At 45.5% G+C, this 16,014-nt stretch overlaps 1 protein-coding gene across 2 annotated transcripts; it reads right to left on the bottom strand.

The window, feature by feature from the left end:
• Positions 1–1,344: 1,344 nt before the first annotated feature.
• LOC109771789 (probable leucine-rich repeat receptor-like protein kinase At1g35710) lies at positions 1,345–6,951 on the bottom strand. 2 transcript variants are annotated; one of them, XM_073507206.1, is made up of 5 exons: positions 6,457–6,947; positions 6,137–6,345; positions 5,089–5,175; positions 2,030–2,917; positions 1,345–1,916 (listed from the first exon to the last, which is right to left on the bottom strand). In XM_073507206.1, exons 4-5 carry the CDS (start codon positions 2,610–2,612, stop codon positions 1,537–1,539), a joined length of 963 nt encoding a protein of 320 aa, XP_073363307.1. In that variant the 5' UTR covers positions 2,613–2,917; positions 5,089–5,175; positions 6,137–6,345; positions 6,457–6,947; the 3' UTR covers positions 1,345–1,536. The 2 variants fall into 2 exon arrangements, with proteins under 2 accessions (XP_073363307.1, XP_020186078.1); XM_020330489.4 differs by having other exon boundaries at positions 6,137–6,951.
• Between the last annotated feature and the right edge of the window lie 9,063 nt (positions 6,952–16,014).

Below are 16,014 nucleotides of genomic sequence, written 5' to 3'. Positions count from 1 at the left end.
CAAGCACACTTGTTACACTAACAAGAACATCTACGAAACAAAAATCAGAATTTTTTAAAATTACTCCCTCCGTCCCATAATATAAGAAGTTTTTACGCTACACTAGTGTCAAAAACGTTCTTATATTATGGGACGGAGGGAGTATTTACTAATTCCTCTGTCCCAAATTATAAGACTTTTTTGGTAGGCTAATAACCTACTATTTGTTATAAATTTATGTTCACCCATGAGCATATGCACTCAGAGGCGAAACGGCCATCCCCTAACTGACTGGTTACATACTCTCAACAGGGGGAAAAAACCAGTTAATTACAGAACTATCATCCAAACCTTCCCACCAAATGTCAGGCAAACAAAACAGAGCAAATCATTACATAGGCTCATTTTTCCAAACTCGAAATGTTGCTTCATTTATGAATAAAATCTACACAAATCCTTTCAAATCTATCCTTAATCCTTAGTACTGGACAGTTTAAAGTAAAAACATCACAGTGATGATGGCCCTGATCTAAATCACCAGGGTGTAAATTAAGCAGAGCTAGCACATGCATCCATCAAAAAGCAAGTTTCATGGATCCAAATTCCAATGATGGCTGCATCATAAGCATGTCGATTACCACAGACTACTTTGTATCCACCTTCTCAGATCCACCGTACCAATGGTGCATTGGACAGGCAGCTCGGCGTCCAGCATCCCCCTTGCTAGCTACCTTCAGCTTCGAACATATATAGCGCCGCACATGATACAAATATACAATGGTACTGCCAAATAGCGCATGGTTCTTTCTATTTCGACCAGTAAACCTCCTTCACTATGTGACTGCATTTCCTTGCTGGCCTATGCTAGCACCGCCACTGCCCTGCGGTACAGTTCCACCTCCATACAAAAATTGTTCTCCTCAAAAAAGAAAAGGAAAAGAGAGAGCATTGGACACTTAGAAAGAAGGAAAATAACATCAGCTTCTTCTTTTTTTGCGGAAAGGAAAATAACATCAGTTAGCTTCAGATAGCACGATTCAGCGTGAATTGAAGCCGCGCAGAGTAATTTCTGAGTTCATCTTCTACCACAAAGGAAGCCGCTGTACCAGTCAATATACTTGATCAAGTAAAGCTGACCTGAATGAATAAGTTCAGAGTTCTATGCGCATATGTACATGGGCTCCTCGCAGTTGTAAATTCTAGGCTGAAAAGATTCCGTTGTTTCAACTTTTGTCTGTTAAACATCCAGCCTGTTGCATAACTTCTACTAAAACATACTGTATCTATTCCCCTTTACAAACATTGATGCACGAATCCACTTTTCAAATTACAAACATAACCATCTAGAATAAGAAGAGACAAAGGTAAGGGAAATGCATAATTTTCATCCAATAGTTTTGGCGAACCTTGCAATTTTTTGATACTGAAACTACAAGAACAATTACCGAGTCAACATACAAAGGATGTATTTTCCCCGTTATCCAATCCTTCCGTCCTACAAATCTACACACAAATACAAATATACAGGCCAATATATTTTTTACCAACACAGGAGCTTCATATATTCTTTAATGTGCCACAATAATCATGCAAATCTTGTAGCCTGATTTCATGAAGGGGCCTGGGAATGAACGTTGAGCGGTTTCTATTTGTCAGCGCCTGATATACCTGCTGCATTGTTGGCCGGGATTTGGGCTTGACTTGCAGACAAGCAAATGCCACCAAGGCAACCAAAATGACATCCTTCTCCTCACCAATGGCGGACGGCGCTGCGATGCGTCGATCCAAGATATCATTGAACTTCCCTGGCTGCTCTGTTCGGCAAAAGAACGGAAGGAGCAGATCACCCGGGTGCTTTCCCATCACAACTTCCAGCACAACCACACCGAAGCTGTACACGTCACACTTCTCGGTCAACACCATGGTAGATGACAATTCTGTAATATGATAACAGTATATCGAAACATAATAAGTTTCTACTTCTCTCTTTCTGAATCACATTTGCATATTCATTGAAGGATACGAATGGATTAAGACAATGAATGAGTACCTGGTGCTATATAGTCACATGTCCCTGCAAAGATAGTGCTCCAGCTTGAGCAACCATGCTTCAGCTTCCTCGCCATGCCAAAGTCCGAGACATAAGCTTTATAATCTTGGTTCAAAAGTATGTTGCTGCTTTTTATGTCCCGGTGTACAATAGGATCATTGCAATCATGATGCAGGTAGGAGAGAGCTTGAACTACGTCCGTCACAATAGCAATTCTACTGGTCCAGTCCAACTCCTTTGCTAGCTCTTGCTCATGCAAAATGGATGATAAGCTTCCCCTCTCGATAAGGTCGTATACGAGGAATTTGCATTGGGAGTGTGAACAGAAGCCATACAGCTTGACGATGCATCGGGGCCTGATTTTCGTCAAAACTTCAATCTCAGCATGAAATGTTCCCTCGTCACTGAATTCTTCCATTGAATGCAGGAGCTTGACGGCAAAGGTAACCCCACCTTCAAGCTCAACTCTGAAGACGGTTCCATAGCCCCCAATGCCAATGCAATATTTCTCATCGAATTTTTCTGTTGCACTGAGTATGTCTTCAAATGCGATCTTTCCATCAAAATTCCATATGGAAAGCATATCTCCAGACTTGCTTTGGCTTTTACTACTTTTTACACATTTTGTCCACGCCGACCTAAAAGGACGCAGGCGGACGAAATGGGTCTGCCCTTTGGAGTTGCTCTAACCTCCCACAGCAAAAGAATGGAAGCTGTTTTTCACCGGATATGCATGCATACCAGATCAGACAACATGGTTGAAATAAATGTCGTTCCGAGTTTTCCAGAGAGCCCAGATAGCAGCCGATTGAACCATATTAGCAACAGTGCAACTATCACCACCAGGGGGGAAACCCTTTTTCTTAACTATCACCACCAGACCACCAGCTAGAAATAGAAACCATGTCAGGAACATCTCCAAAACCAGTTACAGTGGTCATAACTCTCCAGAGTTCTACCAAAACAACACAACCAAAAAATTGATGCCTGCAAGATTCAGCTTAAGCACAAAAATAGATAGGTTAGATCAGGAACATTTTGCCACTTGTTCAGGTTATCTCTAGTGAGAAGTTTGTTATTTGCAAGCAACCAAACTGCAGGTGTTGACAGGAAGAACCCCTCTAAAATTAATAACTTTATAGAACGATTTAACAGTATAGATCCCTTTGGAATTAAGGTTCCAAATCAGGGCATCCTCACTGTCCACAAGTTGCAAAGATTTAACAATGTTAAAAAGCTCAAGCAATTCATTAAACAAATCTTGAGTAAAGCACCTTCTAAAGGTGATCTTGAGATGGACACCATCCCACACTTTGTCAATAGTAACATTATGCTCGTTAGCTAGAGAATAGAGATTCCAAAATTGAGTAGCTAGAGAAGCAGAGCCAGACCACTACGGCTGTTACCATTTGGCCCACATCAAGGTATTGATCCTCCCATCCTTGTCAGCCTGAACATGATATGTGAAGTGTGGATCCTTCGCCCCAAGTTATGCAAAAACTTCCATTGCCTTCCTAACATCATCTTCTGCTTGCTCACCGCTGATTTTACCACACAAATTCCTCAAAGCTCGCTTTGTGAATGGGATATTATCCATTGATTAAAAAAACTACCTATGATGCTGTACACTTCCAACAGATTCACATTGTTCTGGCGCAACAGCTTTATCAGGTCCCGGATGTACACATCTATGTGCTTGTATGATGCCCAGTGTATTGTCTCCCTGCAGTTTGGTGACAATGAGTGGTTGTGCTCTTCACGATGCTCAGCTATATACCAACCATTATCCTTTGAGTGCAGCAGCCTCATAAAGAGCAGGGCACTCACACCGGCACAATATGTTGTTCTCAACTCCTGCCTTACCCTACGACACGAATCACACACTAGAAAATATTGCACTTGCAACTGAATTGAACAAAACGAAAATCTGAGGAACTGACCGCACATCCACATATGATTTCCTGCATGCATTTTGTCCACATTTGGTCTGCTTTTCCCATATCTAATTCCGAATCCTTTCTCCCATGATTAGAGGTTGTAAAAATCATATGCCTCCCCTAAAGCATTGAAGCTTGTCCCCAATGTTGGCACAATTACAATATCTCCTGGATTCTGTGCAAATTCATGAATTGCCTTCTCAAGGGCAGAAGCACGACCAGGACACGAGGTCCTGCAAGGCGACGCCGCAACAATCCTTACTCCAAAATAAGTGTCGTGGTCTTAGTTCAAATTTGAACTAAAACCACGACACTTACTTTTAGTATTTATGTTCCGGTAGCATCAGTTTTTCATGTGTTTACCAATCACCCAGAATAGCACCAACGCATACCAAGCATCATTTAAAAAAAAAAGGGTTACTCCATATTTTGCAACCTATGACACAATCCTGCAGCTCATATCTACTGTAATTACTCACTGTCCATGTTCGAAGAGACATTAGTTCATATCTTTTAACGCTATCACCTTTTATCTCGCACACAATTAGTTAGTGATGGTGTCGTACAAATTCTGTCATTTAACGACACCACACATGCACACTGCAAATCATCCACCAAATTAGCCATTTTTTCATTGTCACACATCCTACAACTTTGTTGTTTATTTCACTATGGTTCTCACACTTACAGAACATCTGACCCGAAATCACCCTATGGACTAGCAACCATTCTGACCTCAAAATGCAGTGCACTGCTAAAGGTAGCATATTTATATGATGTTGGCTCTATCCAGGATAAGAACTATCATACGATGCTCTCATCGCATCAGTAATGACCCCCTTCCAAATGCAGTTCCCCTACAGATAGGAAGCACTTACTCCATAATTCAGAGTTTGCTGATTTTACATTCACTTAAATTCAGAACAACCTACTCCACAATTCATTCCACACAACACCGTTGCTAACTAGGTTTGTGGGCAACTAACCCCCGATTCACATACTGCATCCGTTAACAACTCTGTTGCTAACTAATTCAGAGCTAAATTTTCCTACCATTCATTTCAATTCGCACCATACGCACATCACCAGGAGCATGGATTCCAATGCATAAAACTGTCGTACCTTCATGTCCATTCGGGTATTTTAGGGTCAATCTGCTCAATCGATTGCTCCGATGCCTGCGGCGACCCTTCATAATTGCTTGAGATCCTGGAATCCAAACATGAACCAAAATAAATAACTTCAGACAAAGAGGATGAAATAAAAACTTAGAAGCTCTTATGGATTCGGGTATCTGAATTCTGGTGGAAAGTGTACTAGTACAGACTTTATGCTTCATATTCATAACGAGACCTGAAGATTAACTGTTACTAAATTGCAAAGAATCATTATAATTAAGTTTTGCTACGAAGCTTCAGTATACTAGAGCTTCAAATTATCTCATTATCATCCAATTGCACTGTTTCGTCCCCAAATATAGCCCTCGTCTATATTTTGCTGGCATGCCTCTTCAGTATACTAGGGCCAGGTGCTCTGCTTGGTGCAGCAGCACCAATCCTCAACCTGCACTACACCAAACACTTGCAACATGATTTATCTGAATGCGTTTTACTAACTGTTCTGAACTCAGATTGATGCAGCCCCCTGATTCCTATAGTGCTGTCAATTTTTCATTACTAAATCTTTTGCCTCTCTGAAGACGCAAGGAAGATTTTCAACAGATAATTTTTCATTACTAAATAGTTTGAATCTCTGAACACATAATGAACACTTTGCAGTTTGTAGTCCTCAATTTTTCAGTACTAATGTAGTTCCCTGATTCCTATAGCGGCTGTCAGTTTTTTATTACTAAATCTTTAGCATCTCTAAAGACGTAAGATAGATTTTCCACTGATAATTTTTTCACTGCTTAATAGTTGAACCTCTGAACGCATAAGGAACATTTTGCACTCTCAATTTTTCAGTACTAATGTAGTTCCCTGATTCCTATAGCGGCTGTCAATTTTTGATTACTAAGTCTTTAGCATCTCTGAAGACGTAAGGCAGATTTTCCACTGCTCAAATTTTCACTACTAAATCTCTGAACACATAAACAACATTTTGCACTCTAAATTTTTCATTACTCAATCTTTTTGCATCTCTGAAGATATAACAGAGATTTTTCACTAACCTCTTATTCCATCCGGGAGCCTGGGGATTCATCTTCCCCGTCGTCAGCTTAGATGTTGTAGGAGAGCTCCCCCTCCTGGCCGCTGCGTCCTCCTTCGCCGATCAGATCTGTGCTTCTCCGCTCGCCGCCGCCCATGCTGCTGCGGCACGGCCGGCTCCGACAGCACACCGCCATTCCCAACCAGAGGCCCAGGCACAAAACTCCCCCACCTCCTCAAGCAGAGCAGATGTAAAACATGGGGGGGAGAACAAACGTACTCAATCAGCTAATCAAAACGCCCTAAAAATGCAGACAACATCGCCGTCGAAGCACACACGAACCTGCCGACAGGTTGCATCAAAAACTCCATGCTGGATCCCCGCCGCCGCTCCTGACCTCTACCTCGCAGTCTTCACCTTCACGAGGCCACTCGCTTTTGCAAGAGAAGACGCTGGACCCTGCATTCAATTCGAGTCTGCAGCTGCCAGACCGTAAACCTAACTTTCAGATCCACGGATCAGACGGCAGCCCGGATTCTGATCCTTGGAACACCTCGTCGGCGGCAAACTGCCGTTCAACCGCGCGTTACTTCTGGTCACTGTGCCCCGCCTCGTTGGCCCACCACGACGCGCTGCCGCATACGTATTTCGGTACAGTGCCCGATTTCTGGACGACCTGCAACTCTCGTATAAAACAGGGCACAGATCCAGAGATGCCAATCGATGCTGTGGATAAGACGGAAGAAAGCAGCCGCAAGGCGCCCACACTCCTGCTCGATCAACTGGGACTCCATTCCGTTGCCATCGGTTGAGAATGTTGGGCTCGACAACCCGTTCACGGAAACTGAAGTTTGGGAGGCGATTAAGGCATCCGCCTCTGAGAAGGCACCTGGACCTGACGGATTCTCGGGCGCCTTCTACAGATCATGCTGGAGTCTCATTAAGCACGACATCATGGCTGTTTTCCATCATTTCTACAACTTAGCTGTGGGTGATTTTGCGGCCCTGAACTCTGCCATGGTTGTGCTGCTGCCGAAGAAGGACGGGGCAACAAGTATGGCTGATTACAGGCCCATCAGCCTTATTCACTCCATCGCAAAACTAATCGCCAAGGTTCTATCCATGAGGCTGGCCCCTGTCATCAGCACATTGATCTCGCCTGCCCAAACTGCTTTTCAGCGTACTAAGTGCATCCATGACAGCTTCCTATATGTCCAAAACGCTGTCAGAGCCCTGCATCGCCGCAAGACACCTGCCCTGCTTCTGAAATTAGATATAGCCAAGGCATTTGACAGCATCTATTGGGAATATATCTTTGAACTTCTTCAAAAAATGGGCTTCCCTGCACGATGGCGAGACTGGATTGCACTTCTGCTCTTTACATCCTTGTCGTCTTGCCTCCTGAATGGTTCTCCGGGCGCCTCCATCATCCATCGTCGTGGGCTACGACAGGGGGATCCTGTTCTTCCTCCTCCATCATCCTGCTCTTCATCCTCTGCATCGACCCCCTGCATCGTCTTCTAGAGGCGGCAACCTTGGGAAGCCAGCTCTCTCCTCTGCCTGGTACGGCCGTGTGCATGCGTACAAGCTTGTATGCCGACGACGCCGTGATCTTCATCAACCCCGCAAGGATGGAGGTTGACGCCCTGCTCAGCATCCTGCACCTCTTCGGCGAGGCCATGGGCCTGCACGTCAACCTGGCCAAGTCCTCGGCAGTGCCGATTAGCTGCGGCGACCTCGACCTCGGTTCCATCTTGCACAACTTTGGCGGCATCGTGGCGTCACTACCCATCACGTACCTAGGCCTCCCAATCACCACCAGTAGGATTCGTCTAGTCCACCTGCAGTTCATCCTAGATAGGATTCGTGCGCGCTTTGCTGGTTGGAAGGGCAGACTCATGCATATCACCGGCCGAAGGGTGCTCGTCCGCTGCGTCCTCTCCGCTATGCCGACGTTCGCCCTCACGGTGCTGAGAGCACCAAAGAAGTTTTTCAAGGAGGTAGATAAAGACAGACGTCGTTTCCTCTGGGCACAAGACGAAGAAGCAACCGGACGAAAGTGCAAGGTAGCATGGAGCGCGGTCACCACGCCGGAATCCCACGGAGGCCTCGGTATCCATGATCTGTACAAATTCGCGCGCGCCCTCCGTCTGCGCTGGCTCTGGCTCTCCTGGACCCATCCAGAGCGGCCATGGGTCGGCACGGACACGCCATGCAACCTGCAGGATCAAGCCCTCTTCGCTGCAAACACGGCGGTCACCATCGGGGACGGCAAGACGGCGTCCTTCTGGTCAAGTCCTTGGCTAGACGGCAGGCCACTCCGGCTGGACTACCCCACCCTGTTCGCCCGCTCCATCCGCAAGAACAGGTCCGTCCGGGACGCGCTGCTCGACGGGCGATGGATCCTTGATCTCCGCCACGGGGAAATCAGCAGCATTGCGCCCTCTGTGCTCCAGCTTGCAAGGGCGATTCGGAGAGCTGGCATCATCATCAACGACGACCTCAGCGACACAATCCGTTGGACTGCTACCACCTCCGGGCACTACTCCGCCCGCTCCGCCTACGCGGCACAGTTCTAGGCGCCAATGGCATCCTTCCCCTTCAAGAACGTCTGGCGTATCTGGGCACCTGGGAAGCTCAAGATGTTCCTCTGGATGCTACACCTAGACAGGCTATGGTGCAACGGTCGCCTGCAGCGGCGTGGCTGGGAGAATAGCTACTTCTGCCAACTCTGTTTGCGAAACTTGGAGTCCTCCTCCCACCTATTCTGGGAATGCCCGATTGCTATCCAGGCCTGGACAATGGCGGCATCATGGCGGGGCTGTCACTCCCTGGCACACGCTACCTGGAGCTCCGGAACGACGATGACGGAAAGAGTGAGACTGATCACGGACGCGGCAAGGCCAACCGATAAGAAGGGCACCAAATCAATTCTTGCACTCATTGCCTGGCACATATGGCTTGAGTGTAATGCATGCACCTTCCGCGGTAAGACGCCGTGCTCTCGCTCCATCATCGAAGCATGCCGCCGTGACATGGAGCAATGGAGGATCGCAGGAGCAGCCTGCATAGAGCACCCCTTCGGGGATGTGCCGTGAGAGATATCCTGATTTTATCAGTGCCAGCATAGTCACTAGGCTGGCCAACTGTACCTTTTCTATTTCACCCCATCGATCACTTGATCAAACTTGTTTCCCGCCTTCTCTCTGCTAATGAAATCAATGCCAGCTACGCTGGATCTTAAAAAAAAAACGTTCCAGGAAAGCCGCGAGCTCCCCCTCGATGCGCAGAAGCCCCGTGGATTGAGGGGGATTTTAGGGGATCTAGAGGGGCCGACCCGGTCAAGCCCTGTACGCCAAACAAGAGCTTAGGGAATTTTGGGGCTTTTAAACCCAATAGGGATAAGCCCCCCCAAGCCCCTCAAAGCCCTGTCTACCAAACAAGGCCTTACAGGGGCTGGTTTCCTTTCTCCATGAGTCCAAACGGCCGCCATTGCTTAGGCTGGATTTCCAACGGAGAAGTGTCTCTGCTTGCCGATTCAGTGAAGAATGAGCAGAATTTGAGGCACAAGAAAGGAGTGGCAATGCAAGCAGAAGCAGCAACAGCTCCAACTCCAAGGCCAGGAGAAGGCTCATATTGTGCAGTGTTGAGTAACGTGATTGTATTAGGAAACATAGGTTAGACTAGGAAATATTCTGGCTTGCCTTGTATTCCAAGTAGACCATGTACTCCTATATATATGTCCACGAGGCTCAAGCAATACATCAAACTATTCCACTAATCCTCTCTCTCCCTTCTAACATGGTAGCAGCCTAACCTTGATCCAAAACCCTAGCCGCCGTCGCTTCCGCATCTGCGCGTCGCCCCCGGGGCGGTCGGCCTCCATGACCGCCGCCGGGGGCCGCGCCGCCCGTACCTAGGGTTCGTCCGCCGACCGTGTTGGCCGGCTGCCCTAAAGAGTCTTTTTTCAATCCTCTGATCCGGGTTTTTCTCTCTCTCGCCGGTCGTTTTGATCGGCATTTTTCTTTTTGGTTTTCCGATCTAATCTTAATCGGTTTGCGTCGCCCGCTGCCGCTGTCGACCCCCGTGCGCCTCTACTTTGACCCCGGCGCGACCAGCCGGCCTCTCCTCCGACCCGGCGGCCACGCGCGCCGAGGCGGTCCGTCCGGGCCAGCCGCCGTCCGCGCGTCGGTTCGCCCGTCGCCCTGCGCCGGCCGTCACCGCCCTGCTCCGACCGGGACACCTGCATCGCCCCGACCCGGCGGCCTCCCGCCATGCGACGGCCAATGATAGTCGTTGCTCGCGCGCCGGCCCGCCCATCGATTCACGTCACCCGCCTCCGTCGTGTCTGCACGGTGGCCCGGCGGTCTACCTCACCGGCCTCGTCCACGACTGCGTCGGGCTAACTGCGTCAGACTCGTCGGCTACCTCAGATCGGGCCCCGCTGCTACGTTGGTCGCTCGGGCCTCGCTGCCCGGGCGCCGGCGTTGCTTTCGCAGCCCGAGTGCCGGTGCTGACAAGCTCGTTCGCACGACGTCCCACGCCGTCCGTCGTTGCCGACCTCATCCAGGACTCCGCCACCACCACGCCTCCATTGAGCTGCGTCCCCAACCTCGCGTGCGATCGGCTTGATCACCCGCTTGCCGCCGCAATCCGCCTCAACTACGCCGCATGACCAACCAGGCCCGTCGGTTGCGCGCGCCTCCGCAGGTCCCGTGAAGATTGTCACGAGTTCAGCGCGCCTCTCCACCGATCGAGCATCGGGCTGCCGTTGCGTCGCCCCGTCGGGCCGCAGCGCCGCCGCCCCGTGGTTCTCCTCGCGACTGCGTCGCCCCTTCGGGCTGTAGTGTCGCGATACGCGGTCCCCGCCGCCGCCCCAAGGCCATCACCGCGGTTGCACCGACTCGCGAACCGCCGTTGTGTCGCCCCTTCGGGCCGCAGCGTCGCGGCCCGCGGTCCCCGCCGCCGCCCAGAGGTCTTCCCGCCGTCGCCCCGACCCGCCTGCCGCCGTTGCGTCGCCGATGCGTGCCTGATACATCGTATCTATAATTTTTGATTGTTCCATGCTATATTATATTCTGTTTTGGATGTTTAATGAGCTTTATTATACACTTTTATATTATTTTTGGGACTAACCTATTAACCAGAGGCCCAGCCCAAATTGTTGGTTTTTTTTGCCTATTTCAGTGTTTCGCAGAAAAAGAATATCAAACGGAGTCAAAACGGAATGAAACCTTCGGGAACGTGATTTTCGGAACAAACGTGATCCAGAGGACTTGGAGTGGACGTCAAGCAACAGACGAGGAAGCCACGAGGTAGGGGGCGGGACTACCCCCCAGGGCGCGCCCTCCACCCTCGTGGGCCCCTCGTGGCTCCACCGACATACCCCAAACCATCGAAGAGCACCACAAAAACCTAATTCCACCGCCGCAACCTTCTGTACCCGTGAGATCCCATCTTGGGGCCTTTTCCGGCACTCCGCCAGAGGGGGCATTTATCACGGAGGGCTTCTACATCAACACCATCGCCTCTCCAATGATGTGTGAGTAGTTTACCTCAGACCTTCGGGTCCATAGTTATTAGCTAGATGGCTTCTTCTCTCTCTTTGGATCTCAATACAAAGTTCTCCTCGATTCCCTTGGAGATCTATTTGATGTAACTCTTCTTTTTGCGGTGTGTTTGTCGAGATCCGATGAATTGTGGGTTTATGATCAAGATTATCTATGAACAATATTTGAATCTCCTCTGAATTCTTTTATGTATGATTGGTTATCTTTGCAAGTCTCTTCGAATTATCAGTTTGGTTTGGTCTACTAGATTGATCTTTCTTGCAATGGGAGAAGTGCTTAGCTTTGGGTTCAATCTTGCGGTGTCCTTTCCCAGTGACAGCAGGGGCAGCAAGGCACGTATTGTATTGTTGCCATCGAGGATAAAAAGATGGGGTTTACATCATATTGCATGAGTTTATCCCTCTATATCATGTCATCTTGCTTAAAGCGTTACTCTGTTCTTATGAACTTAATACTCTAGATGCATGCTGGATAGCGGTCGTTGTGTGGAGTAATAGTAGTAGATGCAGAATCGTTTCGGTCTACTTGTCACGGACGTGATGCCTATATACATGATCATACCTAGATATTCTCATAACTATGCTCAATTCTATAAATTGCTTGACAGTAATTTGTTTACCCACCGTAATACTTATGCTATCTTGAGAGAAGCCACTAGTGAAACCTATGGCCCCGGGGTCTATTTTCCATCATATTAATTTCCCGACAACATGCTATTTCTAGAGCCGTTTATTTTGCTTTCTTTACTTTTAGTCTTTATTATAAAAATACCAAAAATATTATCTTGTCATCTCTATCATATCTCACTCTCGTAAGTGACCGTGAAGGGATTGACAACCCCTTTATCGTGTTGGTTGCGAGGTTCTTATTTGTTTGTGTAGGTGCGTGGGACTTGAGTGTGGCCTCCTACTGGATTGATACCTTGGTTCTCAAAAACTGAGGGAAATACTTACGCTACTTTACTGCATCACCCTTTCCTCTTTAAGGGAAAACCAACGCAGTGCTCAAGAGGTAGCAAGAAGGATTTCTGGCGCCGTTGCCAGGGAGTCTACGCACAAGTCAAGACATACCAAGTACCCATCACAAACTCTTATCCCTCGCATTACATTATTTGCCATTTGCCTCTTGTTTTCCTCTCCCCCACTTCACCCTTGCCATGTTATTCGCCCTCTCTTTTCCGTTCACCTCTTTTCACTTGCTTCTTGTTTGCTCATGTGTTGGATTGCTTGCTTGTCACGATGGCTCAAGATAATACTAAATTGTGTGAGTTTGCCAATACCAACAATAATGATTTTCTTAGCACTCCGATTGCTCCTCTTACCGATGCCGAATCTTGTGAAATTAATGCTGCTTTGCTGAATCTTGTCTTGAAAGATCAATTCACCGGCCTTCCTACTGAAGATGCCGCTACCCATCTAAATAGCTTTGTTGATTTGTGTGATATGCAACAGAACAAATATGTGGACAATGATATTGTTAAGTTGAAACTATTTCCGTTTTCGCTTAGAGATCGTGCTAAAACTTGGTTTCCGTCTTTGCCTAAAAATAGTATTGATTCTTGGAATAAGTGCAAAGATGCTTTTATCTCTAAGTATTTTCCTCGCGCTAAGATCATCTCTCTTAGAAACGATATTATGAATTTTAAGCAACTTGATCATGAACAAGTTGCACAAGCTTGGGATAGGATGAAGCTAATGATACGTAATTGCCCTACTCATGGTTTGAATTTATGGATGATTATACAAAAAATTTATGCCGGATTGAATTTTGCTTCTAGAAATCTTTTAGATTCGGCCGCGGGAGGCACTTTTATGGAAATCACCTTAGGAGAAGCTACTAAACTCCTAGATAATATTATGGTTAATTATTCTCAATGGCACACTGAAAGAACTACAAGTAAAAAGGTGCATGAGATAGAAGAAATTAATGTTTTGAGTGGAAAGATGGATGAACTTATGAAATTATTTGCTAATAAGAGTGTTTCTTCTGATCCTAATGATATGCCTTTGTCTACCTTGATTGAGAATAATAATGAATCTATGGATGTGAACTTTGTTGGTAGGAACAATTTTGGTAACAACGCGTATAGAGGAAACTTTAATCCTAGGCCGTTCCCTAGTAATTCCTCTAGTAATTATGGTAATTCCTACAACAACTCTTATGGAAATTTTAATAAGATGCCCTCTTAATTTGAGACTAGTGTTAAATAATTTATGATTTCTCAAAAGAATTTCAATACTTTGCTTGAGGAAAAATTGCTTAAAGTTGACAAATTGGCTAGGAACGTGGATAGAATTTCTCTTGATGTTGATTCTTTGAAAGTTAGATCTATTCCACCTAAGCATGATATCAATGAGTCTCTCAAGGCTATGAGAATTTCCATTGATGAGTGCAAAGAAAGAACCGCTAGGATGCGTACTAAGAAAGATTGCTTTGTAAAAGCGTGTTCTTCTAGTTTTTATGAGAATAAAGATGAAGATCTAAAAGTTATTGATGTGTCTCCTATTAAATCTTTGTTTTGCAATATGTATCTTGATGGGACTGGAGATGAGTCAACTTTAGTTAGAAGGCGTCCCAAAAATTCGGAGTTTTTAGATCTTGATGCAAAAATTGGTAAAAGTGGGATTGAAGAGGTCAAACTTTAGTGATCAATGAACCCACTATCTTGGATTTCAAGGAATTTAATTATGATAATTGCTCTTTGATAGATTGTATTTCCTTGTTACAATCCGTGCTAAATTCTCCTCATGCTTATAGCCAAAATAAAGCTTTTACCAAACATATCGTCGAATGCAATCTTGTGAAGAAAAACTTGAGTTGGAAGTTTCTATCCCTAGAAAACTTTATGATGAACGGGAACGTACTATTAAAATTAAAATTAAAGATCATGAATGTTATGCTTTGTGTGATTTGGGTGCTAGTGTTTCCATGATTCCAAAAACTTTGTGTGATTTGTTAGGTTTCCGTGAATTTGATGATTGTTCTTTAAACTTGCACCTTGCAGATTCCACTATTAAGAAACCTATGGAAAGAATTAATGATGTTCTTATTGTTGCAAATAGGAACTATGTGCCCGTAGATTTTATTGTTCTTGATATAGATTGCAATCCTTCATGTCCTATTATTCTTGGTAGACCTTTCCTTAGAACGATTGGTGCAATTATTGATATGAAGGAAGGAAATATTAGATTCCAATTTCCGTTAAGGAAAGACATGGAGCACTTCCCTAGAAAGAAAATTAAATTACCATATGAATCTATTATGAGAGCCACTTATGGACTGCCTACCAAAGATGGCAATACCTATATCTATCCTCGCTTTTATGCCTAGCTACGGGCGTTAAACGATAGCGCTTGTTGGGAGGAAACCCTATTTTATTTTATTTTGCTTTTTTTCTCCTGTTTAGGAATAAATATTTGATCTGGCCTCTGGTTAGATTTGTTTTTGTGTTTTAATTAGTGTTTGTGCCAAGTTAAACCTATGGGATCTTCTTGGATGATAGTTATTTGATCTTGCTGAAAATTCCAGAAACTTTTTGTTCACGAAAAAAATTGTTTAAAATCACCAGAACGTGATAAAATACTAATTAAAATTGCAGTAGATCAATAAACAAATTATCTAGGTCGTCCTATTATGGTAGATTTTTTTGAGTTCCAGAAGTTTGCGTTAGTTACAGATTACTACAGTCTGTTCTGTTTTTGATAGATTCTGTTTTGTGTGTGTTGTTTGCTTATTTTGATGAATCTATGGCTAGTGAAATTTATAAACCATAGAGAAGTTGGAATACAGTAGGTTTAACACCAATATAAATAAAGAATGATTTCAATACAGTACCTTGAAGTGGTGTTTTGTTTTCTTTCGCTAACGGAGCTCACGAGATTTTCTGTTAAGTGTTGTGTTCTGAAGTTTTCAAGTTTTGGGTAAAGATTTGATGGATTATGGAACAAGGATTGGCAAGAGACTAAGCTTGGGGATGCCCAAGGCACCCCAAGGTAAATCTAAGGACACCAAAAAGCCAAAGCTTGGGGATGCCCCGGAAGGCATCCCCTCTTTCGTCTTCATCCATCGGTAACTTTACTTGGACCTATATTTTTATTCACCACATGATAAGTGTTTTGCTTGGAGCGTCTTGTATGATTTGCGTCTTTGCTTTTAGTTTACCACAATCATCCTTGCTGTACACACTTTTGAGAGAGACACACATGATTCGGAATTTATTAGAATACTTTATGTGCTTCACTTATATCTTTTGAGCTATATAGTTTTGCTCTAGTGTTTCACTTATATCTTTTAGAGCACGGCGGTGGTTTTGTTTTATAGAAACTATTGT

Source organism: Aegilops tauschii, chromosome 1 (assembly GCF_002575655.3).
Source record: "Aegilops tauschii subsp. strangulata cultivar AL8/78 chromosome 1, Aet v6.0, whole genome shotgun sequence".
NCBI lineage: Eukaryota > Viridiplantae > Streptophyta > Magnoliopsida > Poales > Poaceae > Aegilops > Aegilops tauschii.
Note: the sequence above shows the minus strand (reverse complement) of the source record. Positions and strands in the feature narration are given on the sequence as shown.